Here is a 20490-nt window from a genome sequence, read left to right as displayed (position 1 = left end):
CCAGGGCCACACACTGCTAGGTGGTTGCAACTAATCACGTATAGATTAATCTTCTCTTAACTGGGTCTCCGCACTCCCTCCCCCTTCCTTACAGGGTCTGTGTTCTGGGGTGTTCTTTGTTTCTTTCATTCTCCTTCCCTTTATTGTACATTATGCTCAGCATTGGCATGAAACACAACTGAGGTTCAGCAGAGGGAGAGGCTGTCAACAATGGTGATCTTATTTCCTGCCTTCTGAAAAGTTAAGAGGAATTACAACTCACTTAGACGCAGTAAGCTTCCATCTTCCAATTCTCAAAGCTTCCAAAGGTCTTTCCCATCAGCTATTCTACACAATTTTAAATAAAATATTTTTATCACCCCATTTCTCATCCAGAAAATAAAATAAAAATTAACGGGAAATTTTTAGATGGGGAGGCATGGGATGCCCCACAAAAAGCCTATTGGCACCATGGCATCATAGCATCGTGTGCTTGTGTGTGTGTGTGTGTGTGTGTGAGAGAGAGAGAATAGAAATCTCTAATATTTTTAACGTGCTTTTTGAAATTACACATTTTGGCAGACCACAAAAACATATTGGAGTCTCAAATATGGCCAGTGGGCTGCTGATTAGTCACCTCTGTCTTTAGTGGTTGTAACAATAATACAAATAAAAAAGAGATGATTTGAAGTGATATTGCTTTGCCACAATTTGCACATGTAAGAAAGCAGCATTAGTTATAATATGAAGAATATACTCAGTGTGACAAAGAACTTGCCTCTGCTAATATCTGTAGGTTTGATACAAATATTTACCTTAATAGTCTCTGGAGAGCAATATGTAGTCTTATGGTACAAACTGAAGATTATTTAAGGTTACCTTTCTAAGCATTTTATCATGGTGGTTAGCATAAGACACGAAGCTGGATTTCATAACTATGAAACCAGAAGCTGATGTTTTGTATTTCACATTAATTATACTTTAACTATCACCTTCTGGAGTTATTGTGTTTATGGCAATACTTGTGTGAAATTTTGCAGCAATAACAAGCAGCCTGTGGAATTAGGAAATATCTGTGCACCGAAACCTTAGCATGCTCTAGTGAAAAAAGGCTTGCAATCTGACAGTAAACAATTTTCTTAGTTTTTTCTTCTTATTCTTCCAATAGTATAACTTTTTTAAAAAACCCCCACATATATTATAGTAATTAATTAGCATGTTTTTCATATATCTATCCAAATTATTAAAATACTCTTTCTATCTACAGATTTAGTGCAAATGCTGAGGGGTTTCAGTTGGCTAAATTCCGTATTAAAAATAGTAGTATTATTTTCTTGATGCTAATCTTCCAATGTAAAATGGCTTAACATTGGTGGATTTGTACAGTTTGGTTTGCAAATCAGAATGACTACTATATATTTTTTTTTAAATATTAAAATATAGTTTCATGTAGTTTAAATGTATAGATTCTGACCAGCTGCAGAGAACAGATAAGGTGAATGTTGTGTTTTCCAGACCAGGAGAAGGTTGGCAGTCTGGACTTTTTGAAGGCATATTCCTACAATGCAAAGAAAAACTTGTGGTGAGATTTTTGTAGCAGAATAAGATATTTAACCAAATAACTATCCTAAAATCTAAACTTTTTTTTTCTCATGCAGAAGGGCGAAGGACTGCAAGAATTATGGTATAAACCACCAATAGCTTTAAAAAAGTCAATTTGTTCTTGTGGAAAAGGAGAAAATACAATTTCCAACTTTTAAAAAGTCCATTAGTTCTTGCACTCCATCTCTTTCCATTCTAATAAAGCTTCTGTTCCCTTTTTATAATTAATTGCAAATCAAATTACACTTAGTCATTACCCAGGGAGAGTCCTGCTCTACTTTAATTCCTGATAATTTTTTATTCTCCTGCCAAATAATTAGACTGTGGCAAGTTTCAAGTTTATGATTTCCTTCTTTTGATTGAATTGAATTGTGTTTTTTGAGGTGAAGGACTTGCAAAGCCTGCAATGGATATTGGCCGAATTCAACTTAGTTTTTAAATATATGATTTCCCCCCCTTATGGCTTTATATTTGTTTTTTGCTTTTTTGCCTACATCACCTCAAGCTTTGGGGAAGACTCTTGGTCTCTGGGGAAATGTGGAGGTGTCTTCCTTTCCTGTACTGACAAGCTGAACAGACGTACATTGTTGGTTCGACCCGTCAGCAAGCAGGACCCTTTCAGTAACTTCTCTGGCTTCTTTCCCTCTGTAAGAAATCAATGCAATATGTATATTTACAGAACTTCCATTAACAAACAGTGATTTAGAATGATGAACAGCTACTCATGCAAAAGCTTATTTATCAAGCTGGTGTTTTTATGTTGTTCTAAAATAGCCTCTCCCCCCCCCCCCCCCCCAGTAATGTTCTGGCAAGAAGTGTGGTCTGTCTACACAGTTGGGAAATAGGACGGCTGCAGAGCAAAGGAAGAATATTCACTTGAGCATCTTTGTGTGTTACAAATGTGACCCTAAAGGAGAGGTCACTTTGATGTTTTACGCTATCATGCATAGGTTCTGGATAATTCCTGAAATATTTAAGGCCATTGATTTTGATGGCTCTGCTCTGAACATGGCTTAAGCAAACATATTACTAAAATTCAAAGCTGCAGATAATTGGTTTTATTTGGTCCAGCTAAAATGCCACAAACTAGTGACGAGGCTTTAAAGTTGTCCAGAACTCTTCTTCAGACACTGTGGATTAAGCAGCCAAAAAAAGTGACGTGGGTGGAGAGAACTACTCTCAGCTTTAAAAATACATAGACTACCAAATTTTTGTGACTTTGGATACCAACAATTGGTCTGGGGAAAATGGGTTATTCTACTGTGGCCAGTGCTTTTCCCCTTAAAAATAAAAATAAAAAAAATGCTCACTCTCATTTTGACTCAAGAAAATCACCACTTTATAGTTCAAATCTGGAAAAATAAATACAGTAAATGGACAAAAGTACAAAGATTCTCAAAATGTTTAGGGGTATGTGTATTCCTGTGTCCCCCCCCCCCCCCGAAAAAAAAGCACTGACTATGGCTTTAGGGGTTTTTTCCCTAATGGACCAGTGCATCTACGTACGCCATGTAGATTTTTACAAAGGGTCCAGATGTCAGACATCCACATATGCATTATTTATATTTGTATATTTAAGATGTGAATCTTAAGATGTTCCATTTATTGGGAGTAAACCACATGTTACTTTCCACTGAGAAATTTCAACTTGGTGTCAACCTGTGGTGTGTGATCACACCTTCCTCTCCCGTGGCAGAAAAAAAAAATCTGACTATTTGATTATGGCATCTCCCTGACCACCTAACTGAAAATGTACTTATAATTCAACAGATCAAATAGCCAGGGAGATAAACACAGTACAGTCTGGTCCCCTTGTTACTTTTTCAAGGGCTCGAGGTGAGAAAGAGCCTGAGATTTTAACTAAGTTGAGATTCCCCCCCCCCCCCATGGAGAGTAATGAATGAACAGACCCAGCATCAGTTAAGATACCCAGCAAGGGAGGTTATTATTATTATTATTATTATTAGTTAGTGGAAGTTCTGTTCTCCATGATTATTTTCTGTCAAGAACATGTACATGCAAAATTACTGTTGCTACTTATCCGAGTTACTTCATTCTAATACAAATGAAGCTAATTTACTAATTCTTTACCATTTTAAAAAAATTAATTGCATAAATGTAACTAAATAATCAAGTGTATCTGAATGACATTGCTTGAAAATGTATAAAGAGCCATTTGTGCTATTAGCTAAATTGGGCTGAGATACATGTGTCCTAGTAGAACATTAAAAAAATATGTCCAAATTCATTGAACGTACAGGAACATTATTGTATTTGCAAAGCTCCTGTTTAAACAAGGATTTCCGCATTGATTTCACACAAACGATTGCACATTCTCATTTCCATTCTATGAATGGAAATTCCACTGTTATTGAAATGAATGGGGTTCCTGCAGAAATTTGGATTAGACCTCATAGAGTCAATTCGTTGACTATTCTGCTATTGGCTTTGGTGGTATTTTGGTTCTCTGCAAGCATGGAAAGTCAAATTTCCCACCATTGCCATTTCCAGTAAGATTAGCACTACTCTGTTTTGCACCAAAATAGATGCATTTTTCACATTTGTCTTTTCAAACTAGTAGGAACATAATGGATAGATATTAGGTCAAATCTTCATTCAGAAGGTCTGGTTCAGACAAAATGCTATGACAGTGACTTGTAGTGAGCTCTGCCTCCTTCTTTGTGTGCAAAGGGGAAACCAAAGCTTCCATTCTTGGTTTTGAATACCTCCATACTTCCAAGTCCAGTTTATTTTAACTGTGGCTTGTTGGCAAATCAAGATTAAACCATAGTTTTCAGAGTTTGGATGTAATAGAAAACAGCTGTATATTGAAAACTAAAAGGGGAAACTTTCATTCTGCTCTAGCACACAAATGAGGTCAATGAGGCATGTGAGCCTGAAGCTTGCTATAGTTCATTGCATCTGAACAGAAAGATGTCAAAGTCAGCATACCCTGATCTGAAACAAATGCATTTTAAAATATCAATTGTATGTATATTTGTATTTGAATCAGTTCTAAGAGTAGCCATGGCAGTTAACATGTGCTACATATTCACAGAAGCCTTTTCATCTGATGTTCAGGGAAGTGTATAGCTGAAAATAAAAAATAAAAGGGTTGTTTGACAAAAGTTCTCCTAATTTTTACACAGTACAAATGGATTACTTATTTCTCACAATTTCTATTTCCTGATACAGGCAACTGCAAAACTTTTGGATGGTTCTCATCAGCAACATGGATTTCTGTCACTGACTTACACAAAGGCAGTTACAAAAAATGTCCGTCACAAATTGATTTCAAGAAATGAGCGAAGAACTTTGCATAAATTATCTGAAAGTTTCACTGATGGTTCTCCTCATTTCCTTCATGAGATTCTTCTCTCGGCTCAGGCATTTGATGTTGTCCTCTGTTTTCCTTTTCTCAATGCAATTGCAAGTATATTTCAGGCAAAACTGCCAAGAAGCCAAAAAGAGAAAAGAAAATCGCCAGGCCAACCTATGAGGACTCATATTCTCACATCTCGGAACTTGCCGCTTATTTATATCAATACTGGGGTAATCAGAATCTTTTCCCCCAAAATGGAGGAATTGCAGCACAATATTGAAGGTACTATATTCTCCACCTTATATTAATACAATAAACATATTTTTCTTGGATACTGTTGTTCATGAAAATGCTGTCTCCCATATATATGAAGGGTCCTCATTGGCTTGTTCTCCAGTCTTACTGATTTGCAAATTTTAGAGAAAATCCTTTAGAAGTCCAAAAAAAGCCTTGCCTGCCTTTCCGGTCATAGAATACATGTCAGCTCAGGGTAGCTACCTCTGCAGTGACCTCTCCAGGTTTCCTCTAATTAACCTTTCCAGGGAAACACTTGTGGCAAAGGACTAGTGTGCTTTTATTATATGTGTATATTTTTGGCTTTTCGTTCAGTGCTCAGCTCTACTGTGTCAAATCAGTGGTTGAAGTGGATTCATACACTGTCTATATCTAGTATGCTTAATTAAATCTAAGGTTTTGACATAATAATGGGCGGTAAACCTCAATTTGCCCTTTGTATTCTACATAACATACGAGTTTCAGGCATGCATAAAGATACAAGCAGTTGTTAAAGGATGTACAGTGGAACTTCGGTTTTCGAGCATATCAGAAGCCGAACGATTCAGAACCTGAATGCTGAAAACCCAGAAGTAATTGCTTCCGTTTTCGAACGTGCCTCGGAACTCGAACAGCTTCCAAGATGTGTTTCTCAAATTTCACCATTGAAATTGCTGACAGCCCTTTGCGCCTCAGCTGTCGAACGTTTCGGAAGTTGAACGGTCTTCCGGAACAGATTATGTTTGACAGCCAAGGTTCCACTGTACAATTGCTTTCTAGAGTGTTCAACTATCCCTCCCCTTCCCAGGGCTATGTCTAGATTGCTCCAGGGAGTTTTTTATTGTCAGAGATTGAAGTGGGAGAAGAAAGCTAGTGAGATGGCTTTGTTTCAAATTCGCTCGGTCATGTCCATTGAAAAGTAACAGGAAGGCATTCCATCCCACTTTATACCATTTTGAGTGTTGCCCACTTCTCATTATTTTACCTGGCAGCCACCTGCCTTCTCACTTCCTGTCTTGATGGAACACGTTGAAAGACAGCAAACAAGCATTCTAATACAGGGGTAGGAAACTTGTGGCCCTCCAGAAGTTGATAGACTCCAATTTCAGCACAGCCAGTAGTCAGAAATTGGTAGGATCTGTCGTCCCTCGTCTTCTGGACGTCCAAAGACGTCTCTCCCTTGCAAGCTCTATTACCTACAGAGAATATATTGAGCTCTTCCAGCCCTAACCCCTTTTCTGTTAGGGACCTAGAAGACTAGCTTGTTTTCTCTATCTTTTTCCAAGGATTTGCTTAGTCTTCTGGGTGGGTAAAAATGTTTTCTGCTAAGTAATTAATAATTGGTGCTTTTTGGACAAATCAATTCATTGCGTTTTGATCTAGAGTAGTTTCCCGTGATCTTGAAAGTGGCTTCACACAGAGCAAAAGATCCTAAATGGAAATTTCATTTGAAATTTCCCAAAAAGGAAATCATGTCAGACTCGTTTGTTAAATGTGACAAATGTGCTAATGCCTATTTTGTGGTGGGAGGCAGACAAATAGACAGATGTCCACTTCATTGACATACAATGATATTCAAAATTAATATAGATTTGCTTTGTGTTCCTACTGTCAAAGCCCAAATTAGTTTGCCTATTGTTGGGCTACATACTACAGGAAGATTTTTTTTTTAAATGCTGTTCATAGGATTATCATTCTGCACATGCTTCTTCACAAAAGCTGTAGCAATGTTAGTTCATTTGGGTGTTGCTGAATGATACTTTATTTGATCATCAGTGAAAGCATGCATGAAATATGATGCTTAGAGCTACATTTATATAACAGACTTACTTTAAAAGTCTACAGATGAATTAGAGGGAGCCCCAGGAGTCAAATCAGCACCACTAAGAAGCTAAGTTTGATGATTTAGAAGTTGTGTAAAGTTGATAGCATAAATGTCCTGTAGTTTAAAAAGAAAAATGTTCTTGAGGTTAGCTTAGACATCTACCAAAGTATTTGTAACTGGGGGAAAAATGAGTATCTATTTAGCCTGATTAAAATACAAATGCTTTGTCCACTTAACTTCCCACATAACCATGGCCTCCCAACCCTATTTCCCCAAATAGTTTATTATACCTTATCTTCAGTGCAGTTCCTTAATGATTTTTGATGTATTTCATAAGTATTTGATAGCATTGCCTGACATACCCACACCCCTGCCTTGGTTCATTCATTAGCTGTGTGTCCAGATTGTTAATCATAGCCTCAGTATGACTGCCTGATTCATCCTGGACGCATCTCAGTGGTGTTGCAGAAGCCAGCTTTTATATACACAACACACATACACATGAGTCTTCTGAGCTGCATGTGAAGTTTGCTTGTTCTTTCCACATCAAGCAACGTGTTATTTAGTAAAGTACTTAGCACTCACCACACTCTTAGCATCTGTAGCTGAAAGCTTAGCTTTCAAAACAAGTTGTCTGCGATATCTCACTGGGTGGCCACAGATGGGGAAAAGGGATTGAAAGCTTACGTACATCCTCAAAGAACACTAGGCCCAACTGCATGTATATAATCAGATGTCACTGTCAGCTTCTAAAATGTCATAAAATCCTTCATGGGCAAAAAGAAATGTTACAAGATACAGAGTGCAGGTCTCTGTACTGAAATACATGTTCACTTCTTTATTTCTTCACAGTATACCTTGTATTTTTTTAGTAGCTGTGTTAAAAGTAATTGCAATGATGGCATAGGCACAATATTTAATAGGAGCTAAAACTGTTAGGATCTCTAAAAAACAATTAAACACTTATTAGGTAATCAGTAAGCTTTCATATGTCAATACCCAACATTCTTTTCCGTTCTTCCAGCAGCCAGTCCAAGAATCAGGACTTAGGGCATAGCTTTGCCAATAGGGAAATACTTCTTTGTTGCCCATTAAGCTTTGTGGGGGGAAAGTATATAGACTGTAGATCAGGACACCATTGGAGAAAATATTGTTTCTTACTCCAGACACTGAGAGAGGTGTAGGGAGCAGTTTTAGCTGCCCCCCCCCCAGCATAGTGTACCTGAGTCCATCCCTTTCCTTTCCTTTCATATAAATGGGTGCCCCACACAAAGGCTGCATGCACACTATATATTTAAAGCACGCACCCCCCCTAATGATAGGAACTGTAGTTTACCCCCCACAGAGTTACAGTTCCCAGCACCTTTCACTACAGTTCCCATGATTCTTTTGGGGAAGTCATATGCTTTAAACATACAGTATACGCAAAACCAAAGATGCACAAAGAAGCATTCATTCTCCCTTTTCTCTCTCTGTCTCTCTGTCAGAAACAGATACATAAACACACACATTTCTGTAATATCCCCAGGGACATTGCACTTATAATAATTACAGTGGTACCTCGGGTTACATACGCTTCAGGTTACATACACTTCAGGTTACAGACTCTGCTAACCCAGAAATAGTGCTTCAGGTTAAGAACTTTGCTTCAGGATAAGAACAGAAATCATGCTCCGGCGGCGCAGCAGCAGCAGGAGGCCCCATTAGCTAAAGTGGTGCTTCAGGTTAAGAACAGTTTCAGGTTAAGAACGGACCTCCAGAACGAATTAAGTACTTAACCCGAGGGACCACTGTACAGGCATTTCACTAGTCAATACTAGTCAATTTAAATATATTCTCATGTTATCCTGATGGCATTAGGAACAAGGGAAGCTACATCAGCCAAAATAGAATGAATACCAGGCCTAGGGATGGGCAGGGGAAGTATATCTGTCTATCTGCCTGCCTGTCTGACTGTCTATCTGTCTATTTTGTGTGGTATTAATTGGTTTACCAGTTTACCAGTATTCATTGCAGAAGTTAATAATAATACTAATAATGATAATAATAATATGGTTGCTCCACTGCAAAGTCACCTCACTCATTGCATTGGAAATACCTTAATTAATACATCTGGCTCTGTATGTATACACAAATGTTGTTTGTTTCCTACTTCAATTGCAGATAATAAGACGAATAAGGAAGATACTTTGGTTCTTAAAATTGGCTCTGTGTCGATGGCTCCTCAGGCTGACAATCCTCTTAGTAGAGCTGTGCTGAGGAAAGACATTTACCAGTAAGTGTTTTTTATTTGACAAATGAGAATGAGAAAAATGTTTGAAAAATCCAGAAATGTTTTTAAAAATCAAAACAAGATAATATCTTGAGAGAGAAGATATGAAATCATTGATCCGGCATGCATGGTTGACGACTGGGATTGCATTGTTTTATCCTTGCCTGCACATTGCACATTGTACATCGAATAGTATTTGCCTAGCCCAGTGTGCCCGAGCTCTGTCAGCACAATCTGTACTCTTGATTTTGTGTTCAAGACATAGTGTTCATGTAGTTTGAGCAATGCATGTTGGGTTCTGCATGCAAAAATAAAGTTGAATACACAAAGAACTGGCAGGTAAAGTAAACTTGCATGATCCTGAGCCCCTCGCTAATTACACAGTTTAAACATCATCACAGGGCTGGAATAAAAGTTATCCAGTAAAACATGTATTCTGATGAAAACCTTTTTGTATAGAATTTTCCTTTTTTACATTGATTACTGAATTATCGTGCGTGCTTTCATATTTTTTCAGACACTTCAACAGTCTATGAAGCACTGATGAACAATAAATTAATTTTCAATTACGTTATCATGATCTTAAGGGCTCCCCCACCCCTGCAAGGAAAAAAAATCAGTCAGGAAAGGGATCTCTCTCTTTTTGCAAATACCTTCTCTCTCAGTAGCTGCCTAGTGTGAAAGTGATTTTCATAATGTTAAATGGTTAGCAGACATTCAAAATGCTGGACTGTTGATGTCATGTGGATCAAAGCTGTGAAAGAAAGCAAACTTCTAAGGCAAAGTTTCACAGTAAACACATTCTTTGTGTGAATGTCGTGCTCTGGATTGTGTCACTGATTTTCTGCAAACCACACTAATCATATGTAGGCAGCAAAACTGGAGAACATATGTAATCAACATGATAAAAATAATATATGATTCTTAGTAGAGTTGGCACTGCTGAGAAACATGAAAGTATAGTTGCAAATAATACCAAGTGAGAAAAGTCACAGAAATACAGATGAACAAGTGTCTTATGCTTCCTGTTGGTCTGTTTCTCAGATGTGGCATTTTTTTTTTTGTTTGAAAAGTACTTCGAACTGTACTTCAATAGAAGTATGTTACAAACATCAAAATCCTTTCCCAGCAGTAAAATGTTTTACGGCTTTAAAAATGACAGATATTACTTTGTCAAGCATAGGAATTCCTCAACTGGTTCAGGCTCCTTGCAACTTACCAGTTTCTATCCAAGGGGGTGGGGCGGGGGGGAGAAACTTTGTCATAGTGCACATAAAGGTGGGTTTGCCTCTGAATACCATTTTCACATATTCAGGAAAATGTGATATATGAAGTGGTGTCATGGGCTTGACTTGGAAATAGACCCATAAAAATCAGGAATGTTTTCCTTGAGCATGCAAGCACACCAAGAAAGCAATTGTGTCATCTTCTTTAGGGAAACGAAGATTAGATGGAGTGATAAGATTGAAAGGTTTTCTGGGAAGCTTACAGCTGAGAAAGTAAGAATAAACACCCAGGGTACCAGAAGTGCATGTCCCCCCAATATACCTTAATGTGCTTGAGAACGGTGTGCCAGGGTAGGGCAAAATGTGCGTCCGTGTGAGGTTGTATTCTGTGAATGTCCTGTTTGGCAAAAGTGTTTGGGACGCATGGCTTTTGGTACAGTGGTACCTCGAGTTACATACGCTTCAGGTTACAGACTCCGCTAACCCAGAAATAGTACCTTGGATTAAGAACTTTGCTTCAGGATGAGAACAGAAATCGTGTTCTAGCGGCGCGGCAGCAGCAGGAGGCCCCATTAGCTAAAGTGGTGTTTCAAGTCAAGAACAGTTTCAGGTTAAGAACGGACCTCCGGAACGAATTAAGTACTTAACCCAAGGTACCACTGTACTGTGAAAGCTGTGAGGTTGTACAAAGACTCTTGTGAAATCTTAAGATACTTCTCTGGAAACTGAGGTTATGATAGTACTGTTGTAATCAAAACACTACGTAGGGTATTTTATACTGTGTACTGTTCAGAGGTACAGTGTGTATTTTGGGGATGGAAGCATTATAGACTAACTTCCTTCATCAGTTCAAGCTTAATTTATTTTTAAAAGACCTAGTTCCATGTGAATTTCAGTGTGTAATGTGTGAAGCAGCCGTCGGTACATGATTATAGTGCTGCATTGTGGTATGAAATTCTATAACCTTTCGGTAAAGAATACTAGATGGCTTCATGCATTTGTGTATTTGTGGCAGGGGATGGGGAACCTGCGCCTCAGACATTGCTGGACTATATAGATTATCCCTGACAATTGGCTATGCTGGCTGAGGGAGTTAGGAGCTGGAGTCCAGTAACATCTACAGGGCTACAAATTTCCATCTCTGCGTTATTGTCTCTCAGTTAACACAGTTTATCATTCTTACTTGGATACAGCAATCACTTACAGCTGTACTTGACATCCAGTTTTTCACTGGGGCATATTTCTATCAGATGAAAAGCTGAAGGGCTGCACAGAACTTTGTTCCATAGAAGCCAAGAAACGAGAACTAAATGTATTTTCGTCTGAAACAGGCAGATGAACATTTTCTTAGTTGCTCGTTTGAATATTTATTGTACTATTCTTTGGTGCCCCAAAATTCTCCCAGGACAGTTTACAAAAAGGTGCAAAAACATAATGCACAATTAAAAACAAAACAGACAAACATAAAACAGCAGTATTTACCAAATAGAGTTGTGGATAAAAGCTAACAAGTCACAGATCTAAGAGGTCTGGGCAAATAAAAAGGACTTTACTCAGGTGTCAAAAAGATGCCAGACTGCACCAGGCAGAGGAGAGTCCAGAGAGCTGGGGTGCCACAACAGAAAAGACCCAATTCCTGGTTCATACCTGCCTTACTTCCAAAGGCATAAAAAACAGGGGAAAGCTTCTCAGGAAGATCTTTGTGAAGTTCATATGAAACAAAGGGATCCCTTTGGGGGCAAGCCAACGAATGTTAACAACGAATTGTGTTCAGAAGCAGTATAGAAGCTGATATTGCTGTTTTAAGACTAGAAAGAGACATTCTGTATTTCCAGACAGTAATCTTACTAGTCTATTTTGGCCCAAATACATTCTTAACAATGTTCAACAACAGCTCAATGTACGTATCATGCACGATGGTGATTAAAACAGCTCCTTCCCTGTGTCTCCATATGATAAAATGTGGTCAGGGTGTGTAACATGGTATACATGGGGTCTTATTGTTGGGATCAGAGGATATACTGGAGGCTAGATGGAAACCTTTGAGGTGTTGACCTGCGTGCATCCAGCTGCTCATCCTTAACTATTAATAAGCCGTTTCCTTTGTGAGAATACTTGAAGTTTGTTAGAATATGGAAGCAGTTTGTAGGGAACCAAATTCTCAGCTTAATGTAGTTGAAAGAGGACTGAAAACATGAAGTTGGAAGTTGGAAGAATATCCCACTAGATTGTCTTATTTGAATTTCGAAGCACTTATTTTACCTTGTCTAAAAGCAGCAGGCATGTTACCATTTAAGTACATTGAGCTGCCCTTTTCACCACCTGTTACATCATGACTGGTGTTCATGGAGGCTACTTTATCCTTAATGGCTGGTAGAAGAATCTGTACTGCAAGATGAGGCTCCCCTTAACTTTACTTAGGTTGGAAATCCTGCCTGGTGGTAGTGTGCCTGGTTCAATTTAGCAGCTAATGTGAGTCTCCCTTGTGCACAAGCACTGTTAGTATTAATCACAATTAAATCCATATTTAACATGTCGGATCATTTACTCAAGTTTTCTGCAGCCTCTATGGTTTTGCTGCTGAACCTTGATATTTACAACATCATACTGTTTTTGTATGCTTGACAGGAAAAAAAGATTCATACAGAGCACTAGAAAATGAAGTCAGGGTTCATCATGGTCTAGGGCAGGCTTCCTCAGCCTTGACCCTCCAGATGTTTTGAGACTACAGTTCCCATCATCCCTGACCACTGGTCCTGCTAGCTAGGGATCATGGGAATTGTAGGCCAAAAACATCTGGAGGGCCGAGGTTGAGGAAGCCTGGTCTAGGGAGATTATTTCTTAGGTGCATAACCATAGGTATCAGGGCGGAAAAACATATTTGGGAATAGTGGTGAACTTTTGGCTCTCAAATTTCAGCAGTGGCCTATGCAACACTAAAATCCGGTGCCCCTTGCCTCTCATGCTCTGTTTTACAGCACTGTTGTGCCCCCTGCCCCCAGCAGCACGGCACCCAGTGCAGCTGAACCAGTTGTGCTATCCTAAAACCGCCTCTTTGGGGAAGATTATTACACCGGAGCACTGTCATAACTAAGTAGCTTCATGATATTAATAAAGGTAAGGTAAAGGTACCCCTGCCCGTACGGGCCAGTCTTGACAGACTCTAGGGTTGTGCGCCCATCTCACTCAAGAGGCCGGGGGCCAGCGCTGTCCGGAGACACTTCCGGGTCACGTGGCCAGTATGACATCGCTGCTCTGGCGAGCCAGAGCCGCACACGGAAACGCCGTTTACCTTCCCGCTAGTAAGCGGTCCCTATTTATCTACTTGCACCCGGGAGTGCTTTCGAACTGCTAAGTTGGCAGGCGCTGGGACCGAACAACGGGAGCGCACCCCGCCGCGGGGATTCGAACCGCCGACCTTTCGATCGGCAAGCTCTAGGCGCTGAGGCTTTTACCCACAGCGCCACCCGCGTCCTTCATGATATTAATAAATCTATGAAAATGTGGAGAGCTGTTTTCTAAAATTTTTCCAGACTCTGTGATTTGGATCTGAGAACTAGTCTTCAGGATTTGGAAGAGCAGTTTTCTACTGGTAATTAAATTATATGATTTCAGGTCTTTTCTCCTGTATGTCAAGCTTTAGAGAGCCTGACATGCATTCTTTTTTGGACCAAAGCAGTAAAATGCTCTAGTGTGCATTTTGCTGATGTTGCCCGTTAGCATGCGATTGTATTTGTATTTAAATCAAATTCCAGTTGGGCAAATAGTTGACTTTCCACAAAACGTTTCATTGTCCCTTGGGCTCTTCCTGCTGATTTCAAAAATATGTTTTTGAACAGTCATTTCAAGGATACTTTGCTGCCATATATGTTTAACATTGACATATAAAATCCTTGGTTGTGGTAAACAGTGTTACTGTAAAATAATTCAGAAAAGCTTCAGAAAGCTTACTGTTACCATTCTTTATTAATGGCTTGTGAGTAAATATAATTTACATTGTATTTGGTTTCAACAAATGTTTTGTTTGTTTGGAAAGTATTCTCTAGTAATATTTAAAACAGATTATTTTCTTTCTTTTAATTATGGTGGAATTTTAAGTTGAATATAATGTGAAGGCTATGCTTCTGTTACTAAGGTAACCATATCCTTGTTGTAATGAGACATTTGTTAACTTCTGTATACAGCTTGTGGTTCATTCCATAAATACTTGTGGGTTCTCTGATGTCCTTCACAAGGTTTTATCTATGACAAATTTTTACCACAGCTCTTGAAGTGCTTTGTGAGAATGGGTGTGGGTTTCTTTCTTCTTAAAATTATTCTCTAAAATCTTAGCACATTTTAAAAAAAATCTCCCTCTTCAGCTTTGTTGCTATTTAACATATTCCATCCTTTTTTTTACCATGTGGAATCTTCATCTATTGAGATAGATTTATCAGTAGCCCTTCATTGAGTTAAAGGGAAACATCTTCTGTTTATTCATTAGGTAAGTTTATTTTACACCAGTATTGTGGGACCAATACCTTATCCCAGGTTTATTTTTTATTGCAAAAGTTACACTAAGGATGGGGAATGTGTTGCCTTCTAGGCTACAACTCCTATTATTCTTGACCATTGGCCATCTTGGCGGGGACTGATTGGAATTGTACTGCAGCGACAAATAGAGAAGCTTAAGTTACCACCTTTCACAATCCTTTTAGTATTAGCTAACATGGTGTCCTTTGACTCCCAATTTCCCTCAGCCACAGCCGGCATGGCCAGTGGTTCAGAATGATGGGGGTTGAATTTAAACACATCTGAAGAACACCACTTTAATTCCTCCTGTTCTTGGGCTGGATGCTGTTTTCCCAGTGTGTTCCATGTGTGGAAGACACTGGCAGAGCAGACCCCAGCTGCCTTCAGGACTGAATCCTCTGGAAGATCCAATCCTCCTGGGGTCTGCTTCCAGCTGGGGAGCAAATGTCTTAGTCCTGCTCAATTTGACTGTACATGTGTGCTCCCCTGCGGAAGAGGCATGTGTAGGAAAACTTATTTTACTCTATTTCCCCTACCGCCATGCCCCCAGATCACATGGGATGCCCATCTGGGGATGTCTCCATCTGACTAGCCTGGTTCTGCCCAAATCAGCCCAATACGATTGGGGCTTCAACTGAATCCATTGTGCTGCGCTACCAGATACATTAACTGATGGGAGCGCCAACATTGGTATTAATATAAAGTAACCCTGGAAGTCACTAGCAGACACCTAAAAACAAATCTCTTATTTAATGATAACTGATTTGATATAAATAACATTTTCTCACAAGTGGAAACTAGTGTGACAGTGCGAAGAACTGTAGCTGGCATAAAACCACCATTCAAAAATGTCTTTGGCATATGTCTCCTGTATATTGTGTGCATTGATGTTTAGCTGATTTAACTTGAAGGCTTTGTGTTTGGCTTTGGCAGTCACAAAAGCAATGGTGTACACTGTGGCTTCCTGCAGCAGGAAATAAGTTTCAAGGAATACTTTCTCTCTTGCTGCCAAAATTTACCATAACAATACGGTTGGAAATGACTGAATGGTTTACTGTTTGCCATTTTACTACATTTTAACTCTTAAGGTTTAAAAAGTATGTTTTCTATATGTTTTCTTGTTTTGCTTGATATTTCATGGGAATCTGTCCTCCTGTTTTACTCGTTAAAAAAGCTCTTTTTCATTCAGGTAGTATCTGCTACTTTTCAAATAGTTGCATGTTTGCAACCAGGGCTGTAGTCCTAAGCACAGTTACCAAGAACTCTGTCTAATTGAACGCAGTAGGGCTTAAAGGTAAAGGGACCCCTGATCATTAGGTCCAGTCGTGGCCGACTCTGGGGTTGCGGTGCTCATCTTGCTCTATAGGCCGAGGGAGTCGGCGTACAGCTTCCGGGTCATGTGGCCAGCATGACTAAGCCGCTTCTGGCGAACCAGAGCAGCACATGGAAACGCCGTTTACCTTCCCGCCAGAGCGGTACCTATTTATCTACTTGCACTTTGACCTGCTTTCGAACTGCTAGGTTGGCAGGAACAGGGACCGAGCAATGGGAGCTCACCCCGTCGCGGGGATTCGAACCGCCAACCTTCTGATCGGCCAGTCCTAGGCTCTGTGGTTTAACCCACAACACCACCCACGTCCCAGTAGGGCTTAAGTTTGAGTAAATATGCATAGGATCACACTGAGTTCTTTGGTCCCCTTGATATCAATGGAATTTTAACCATGCTTTACTCTACAATAATGCCTGACCCAGTAGCAGCTGGCAGGGTGAGTGGGTCTGTGTTGCTCTCCCATCTTCTCAACAACTTGTGTCACTGCTGGTACTAACAGGGAGAAGGTGAGAGGTAAGGCAACAAGGAGTTTAGCATTGTATGGGCACAGTGTCACATGGGCACCACTGCTGCACCCGCATCACACTGAGCTCTGTGCTGCCTTGCCACTCTCCTTCTTGATACTAGCAGAGATGAGAGAACAACAGAGATCCACCCTTCTTATCACACTGGCCAGTCCAGTTTATGTTTGCAGAGAAACCATCCCTATGCATATTCTTTGCTGGATAGGAATTTTATATATATGCATGATGCCTGTATCTAGAATTCCTTTTCCTTATCAAGCTACTGAGTCTATGCGTGTATAGCCTGATAAACAGAGTTGAAATCCTGTCTATAGATATTCAAACAATTAGAAGTGGGTGTAGTGTCCCAGTTTTCTTGCTTCTGCTAAACAGCCAAGTGGCATAATCTCTTGGGTCACAGCCATTATCTGTAAGAAATTTAAACAACTGATGTCAAGGGTATTTAAGTATTATGCATGCATGTTACAAATTAGGAAAGAACAAATGGCCCTAGGAATGATGTAAAATCGGTTGGGGAAACCACTTCCATGAGCCTCTTTGCAAGTGAGACCAGGCCTCCTGATGCATCCTTAGAGCCCTGGAAAATAGCATTGGGTCTCGTCAAGGATCAGAGTGAAGACCTTGCCTTCGTCTTCTGCCCAATGCCATTGCAAAGACATGCGTGACCTCAGGATGAATGCAGCAAGCTACAGTCATCTCCTTCAAGGCTGTATGTGCAGGGGATGAGCAACTTAACTTTCTGCTTTGACCTGAAACACATTGCTGCAGCTTTTGCTGGTTGGAAAGAAAGCCTAAATATCGAGCCCCAGAAGCCAAGAGCTGAATTTGTGGGCTGCTTTTTTTGCTGCTAGATACTTAATCTGGCAACAAATGTGCAGTCATTACTCAGTAGTAATTTTGGAGGGATTGGTGGACAGCAGCGGGATAGTCATACTAAGATTGATGTTGACAAATAGATGATGAAATACTAGCAGATTACTGTTGTAGTTAAATGTGCATAAATTTGTATCCAAATAAAATGAGTTGTAAGGATTTTTTTGTGAGAGAAGTTAGAGGTGCCTTTTAAAATGTCACCCACCATTCATGCTTTTTGTAAATACATGTATTAAACATTCTCAAATCTACTGCCCAGAATAATTGGAAATAACTTTTCATACATATAGTTTATCAGTCAGAAACTACAGAGGTGTTATGTGGCTTCATGCCTGGGAGGTGGGGAGGCCACCTGCCCCAGATGAGATTGCACTCCCCTGGAAGCAGCAGGTCCACACTTTGTGGGTGCTCCTAGATTCAACACTATCACTGGAGGCTCAGATGGCCTTAGTGGCCAAGAGTTCCTTTCTTCAGCTACAGCTATTTCATCAGCTACTGTTTGACAGAGATGACATAGCCATTGTATTCCATGGTCTGGATTGGATTATTGTAATGTGCTCTAAATGAGGCTGCCTTTGAAAACAACTTGGAAACTTCAATTGATCCAAAATAGAATGGCCAGATTACTGGCTTGGGTTTCCTTCAGATGTCCCGTTTTGAAACAGCTGCACTGCTTTCCAGTTCATTTCTGGGCCCAATTCAAGGTGCTTCTGTTAGAGTTTAAAGCCCTAAACAACTGAGGCCCCAAATACCTGAAAGATGACCTACTTCCCTAAAGGCCCTCCCAAGTGCTGAGATTGGCGGAGGGAGCCCTCTTGGTTGTTCCACCGCCATCAGAATCTCTGTGGGCGGTGGCCTGGGGGACGGTGTTTTCTGTGGCAGCCCCTAAATTGTGGAAGTGTCTTCCTACAGAGATTTATCCAGGGCCTTCAGGAAATGCTGAAGATGCATCTTTTTACCCTGGCTTTGGACACTTCAGATGTATGTTCTGTAATGTAAAGTTGTTTTAAACTCTTTTTTATATTGTGTTCTAACAGTACAGTGATTTGTGGCAGTATATATTATTATTTTGTGTATTACTCTGCAAAAGCAATTGGTACAACCAAAGCGATCACTTCAGTTTCCTCTCCTCCACCCATGCGCCCCAGGAACTTCTTCAGAGAGTCCCCAATCCTTTGGAGCTGATTTTGAGGGGGCTGCAGATGAGAGGAGAGAAGGGGGACATTCCATTCCACTAGTACAGTGGAACCTCGGGTTGCGGACGTAATCCGTGATGGAGGCGCGTCCGCAACCCGCAGCGTTCGCATCCTGAAGCGCTGCACCTGTGCGCGAGTGGCGAAACCCAGAAGTAACCTGTTCTGGTACTTCCAGGTTTCCCACAGTCCACAACCCGAAAACACGTAACCTGAAGCGTCTGTAACATGAGGTATGACTGTACAAGTCTCTTGTGTTAGCAGAATTGGAGCTTTGGATACCATCCAATTAAATTATATAGCAATATTTCTAAACATGTAATATTTCTACATGCAATCTAATTATCAAAAGCTGCAGTTAATATGACTTTAAGAACTCTCAAGATAATTTTAAACAGCTCTGAAAGGCACAAAAACTGCTTTGTTATGCATAGCAAATCTTGACAACTAAAAGTTTTAAATATGATTCAAACACCTACATGAGCTCTCCACCAGCATTATTGAAATGTTATGATATAAAAATTAAAAATGCAGATCACAAGATCAAATGCAAGTATATATACCATATTCAAGAGACTTTTAAAAAAACCTAACTGCCCACATTTGTAGTTTATTACACATAAATTTAGGGTAACTTGCCACAATGCATTGATTTCGTAATCGCTTTAAAGAGCTTTATCCATGACTGTAAAAGGAGGAATTCAATAGACAGTATAAATTTGTCTTACTTTGTTTCTTAATTTGAGAAGCAAGTGGCAATTGGGGGGGGGGGGCACATTGTAGAAAATGAATAATTCTGACCTGCTTTGCAGGTTTCTTGTAAGCTTTACTGAAATAATATATGAACAGTGCTTCAAGTACTCAGAAAGGCTGAGATGAATGACTATTGCCTTCTGGTTTCTTGCTTCGGGCTCTTTATTGCCAGTTCACTCATTCATCATAAGGAAGATTTTTAGCTTTCATTTCTTTCTCCCTGCCTTCTCTTCTAGACCAACCCCATTGTCCATACCCTTTCAGAGAATATTAATGTGCAGATTTCATTGAGGGGCTATATCCCTAAACCTTCGCAGTCTTTCCCAAGGCTTGGTAACTTTTAATATTTTTATTACTGATTGTTTGTCTCTGAAAGCAGACAGCTTTTACTCGAAATCAAAGGAATATAATGTTTTGCAGACGTATATCAAATGCTTTACATACATTGTTTCTCTGAAATGACTGTGATTCTGTACACCTTGGCACCCACCTGGCTTCTTTGGGTATATTATAATTTCCCACAGATTTTTACATTTAATAGTCAAAAGCACAGCATATGCATTCTACTGAATTCTGAGACTAAGGCTAGCATACCAGCATAGAACTCGCAAAACAAACATACACTTCTATCTTACTAAAAGTTATCATCTCTAAAACATGTGAATTAGAATAAGAATAGAGTATCTTACTTAGTTACTGTTACTTCTTTGTCAATGCAGTCTTCCGTGGTTAATATTTCACTGATTCATTAGAACAAGCATTAGCTGAAGACAAGACTTTGAAGAAAGAGCAAATGTTAGTTTTGT

At 39.7% G+C, this 20490-nt stretch overlaps 1 protein-coding gene across 7 annotated transcripts in view; it reads left to right on the top strand.

The window, feature by feature from the left end:
• The window catches only part of VPS13B (vacuolar protein sorting 13 homolog B), a 357629-nt gene that overhangs the window by 191672 nt on the left and 145467 nt on the right, over positions 1 to 20490 (top strand). For 4 of the 7 annotated variants that reach the window (XM_077932818.1, XM_077932820.1, XM_077932817.1 and 1 more), the window contains exons 28-30: positions 2087 to 2228; positions 4777 to 5185; positions 9165 to 9276. In XM_077932818.1, coding sequence (XP_077788944.1) covers positions 2087 to 2228; positions 4777 to 5185; positions 9165 to 9276 — 663 coding nt within the window. Of the gene's footprint in view, positions 1 to 1494; positions 1562 to 2086; positions 2229 to 4776; positions 5186 to 9164; positions 9277 to 20490 lie in introns of those variants that run through there. The other 3 variants (XR_013393869.1, XM_077932819.1, XM_077932822.1) reach the window with 3 other exon arrangements.

The sequence above is a fragment of the Podarcis muralis genome, chromosome 8, assembly GCF_964188315.1.
Source record: "Podarcis muralis chromosome 8, rPodMur119.hap1.1, whole genome shotgun sequence".
Lineage (NCBI taxonomy): Eukaryota > Metazoa > Chordata > Lepidosauria > Squamata > Lacertidae > Podarcis > Podarcis muralis.
This window is presented reverse-complemented; position numbering and strand designations above follow the sequence as displayed.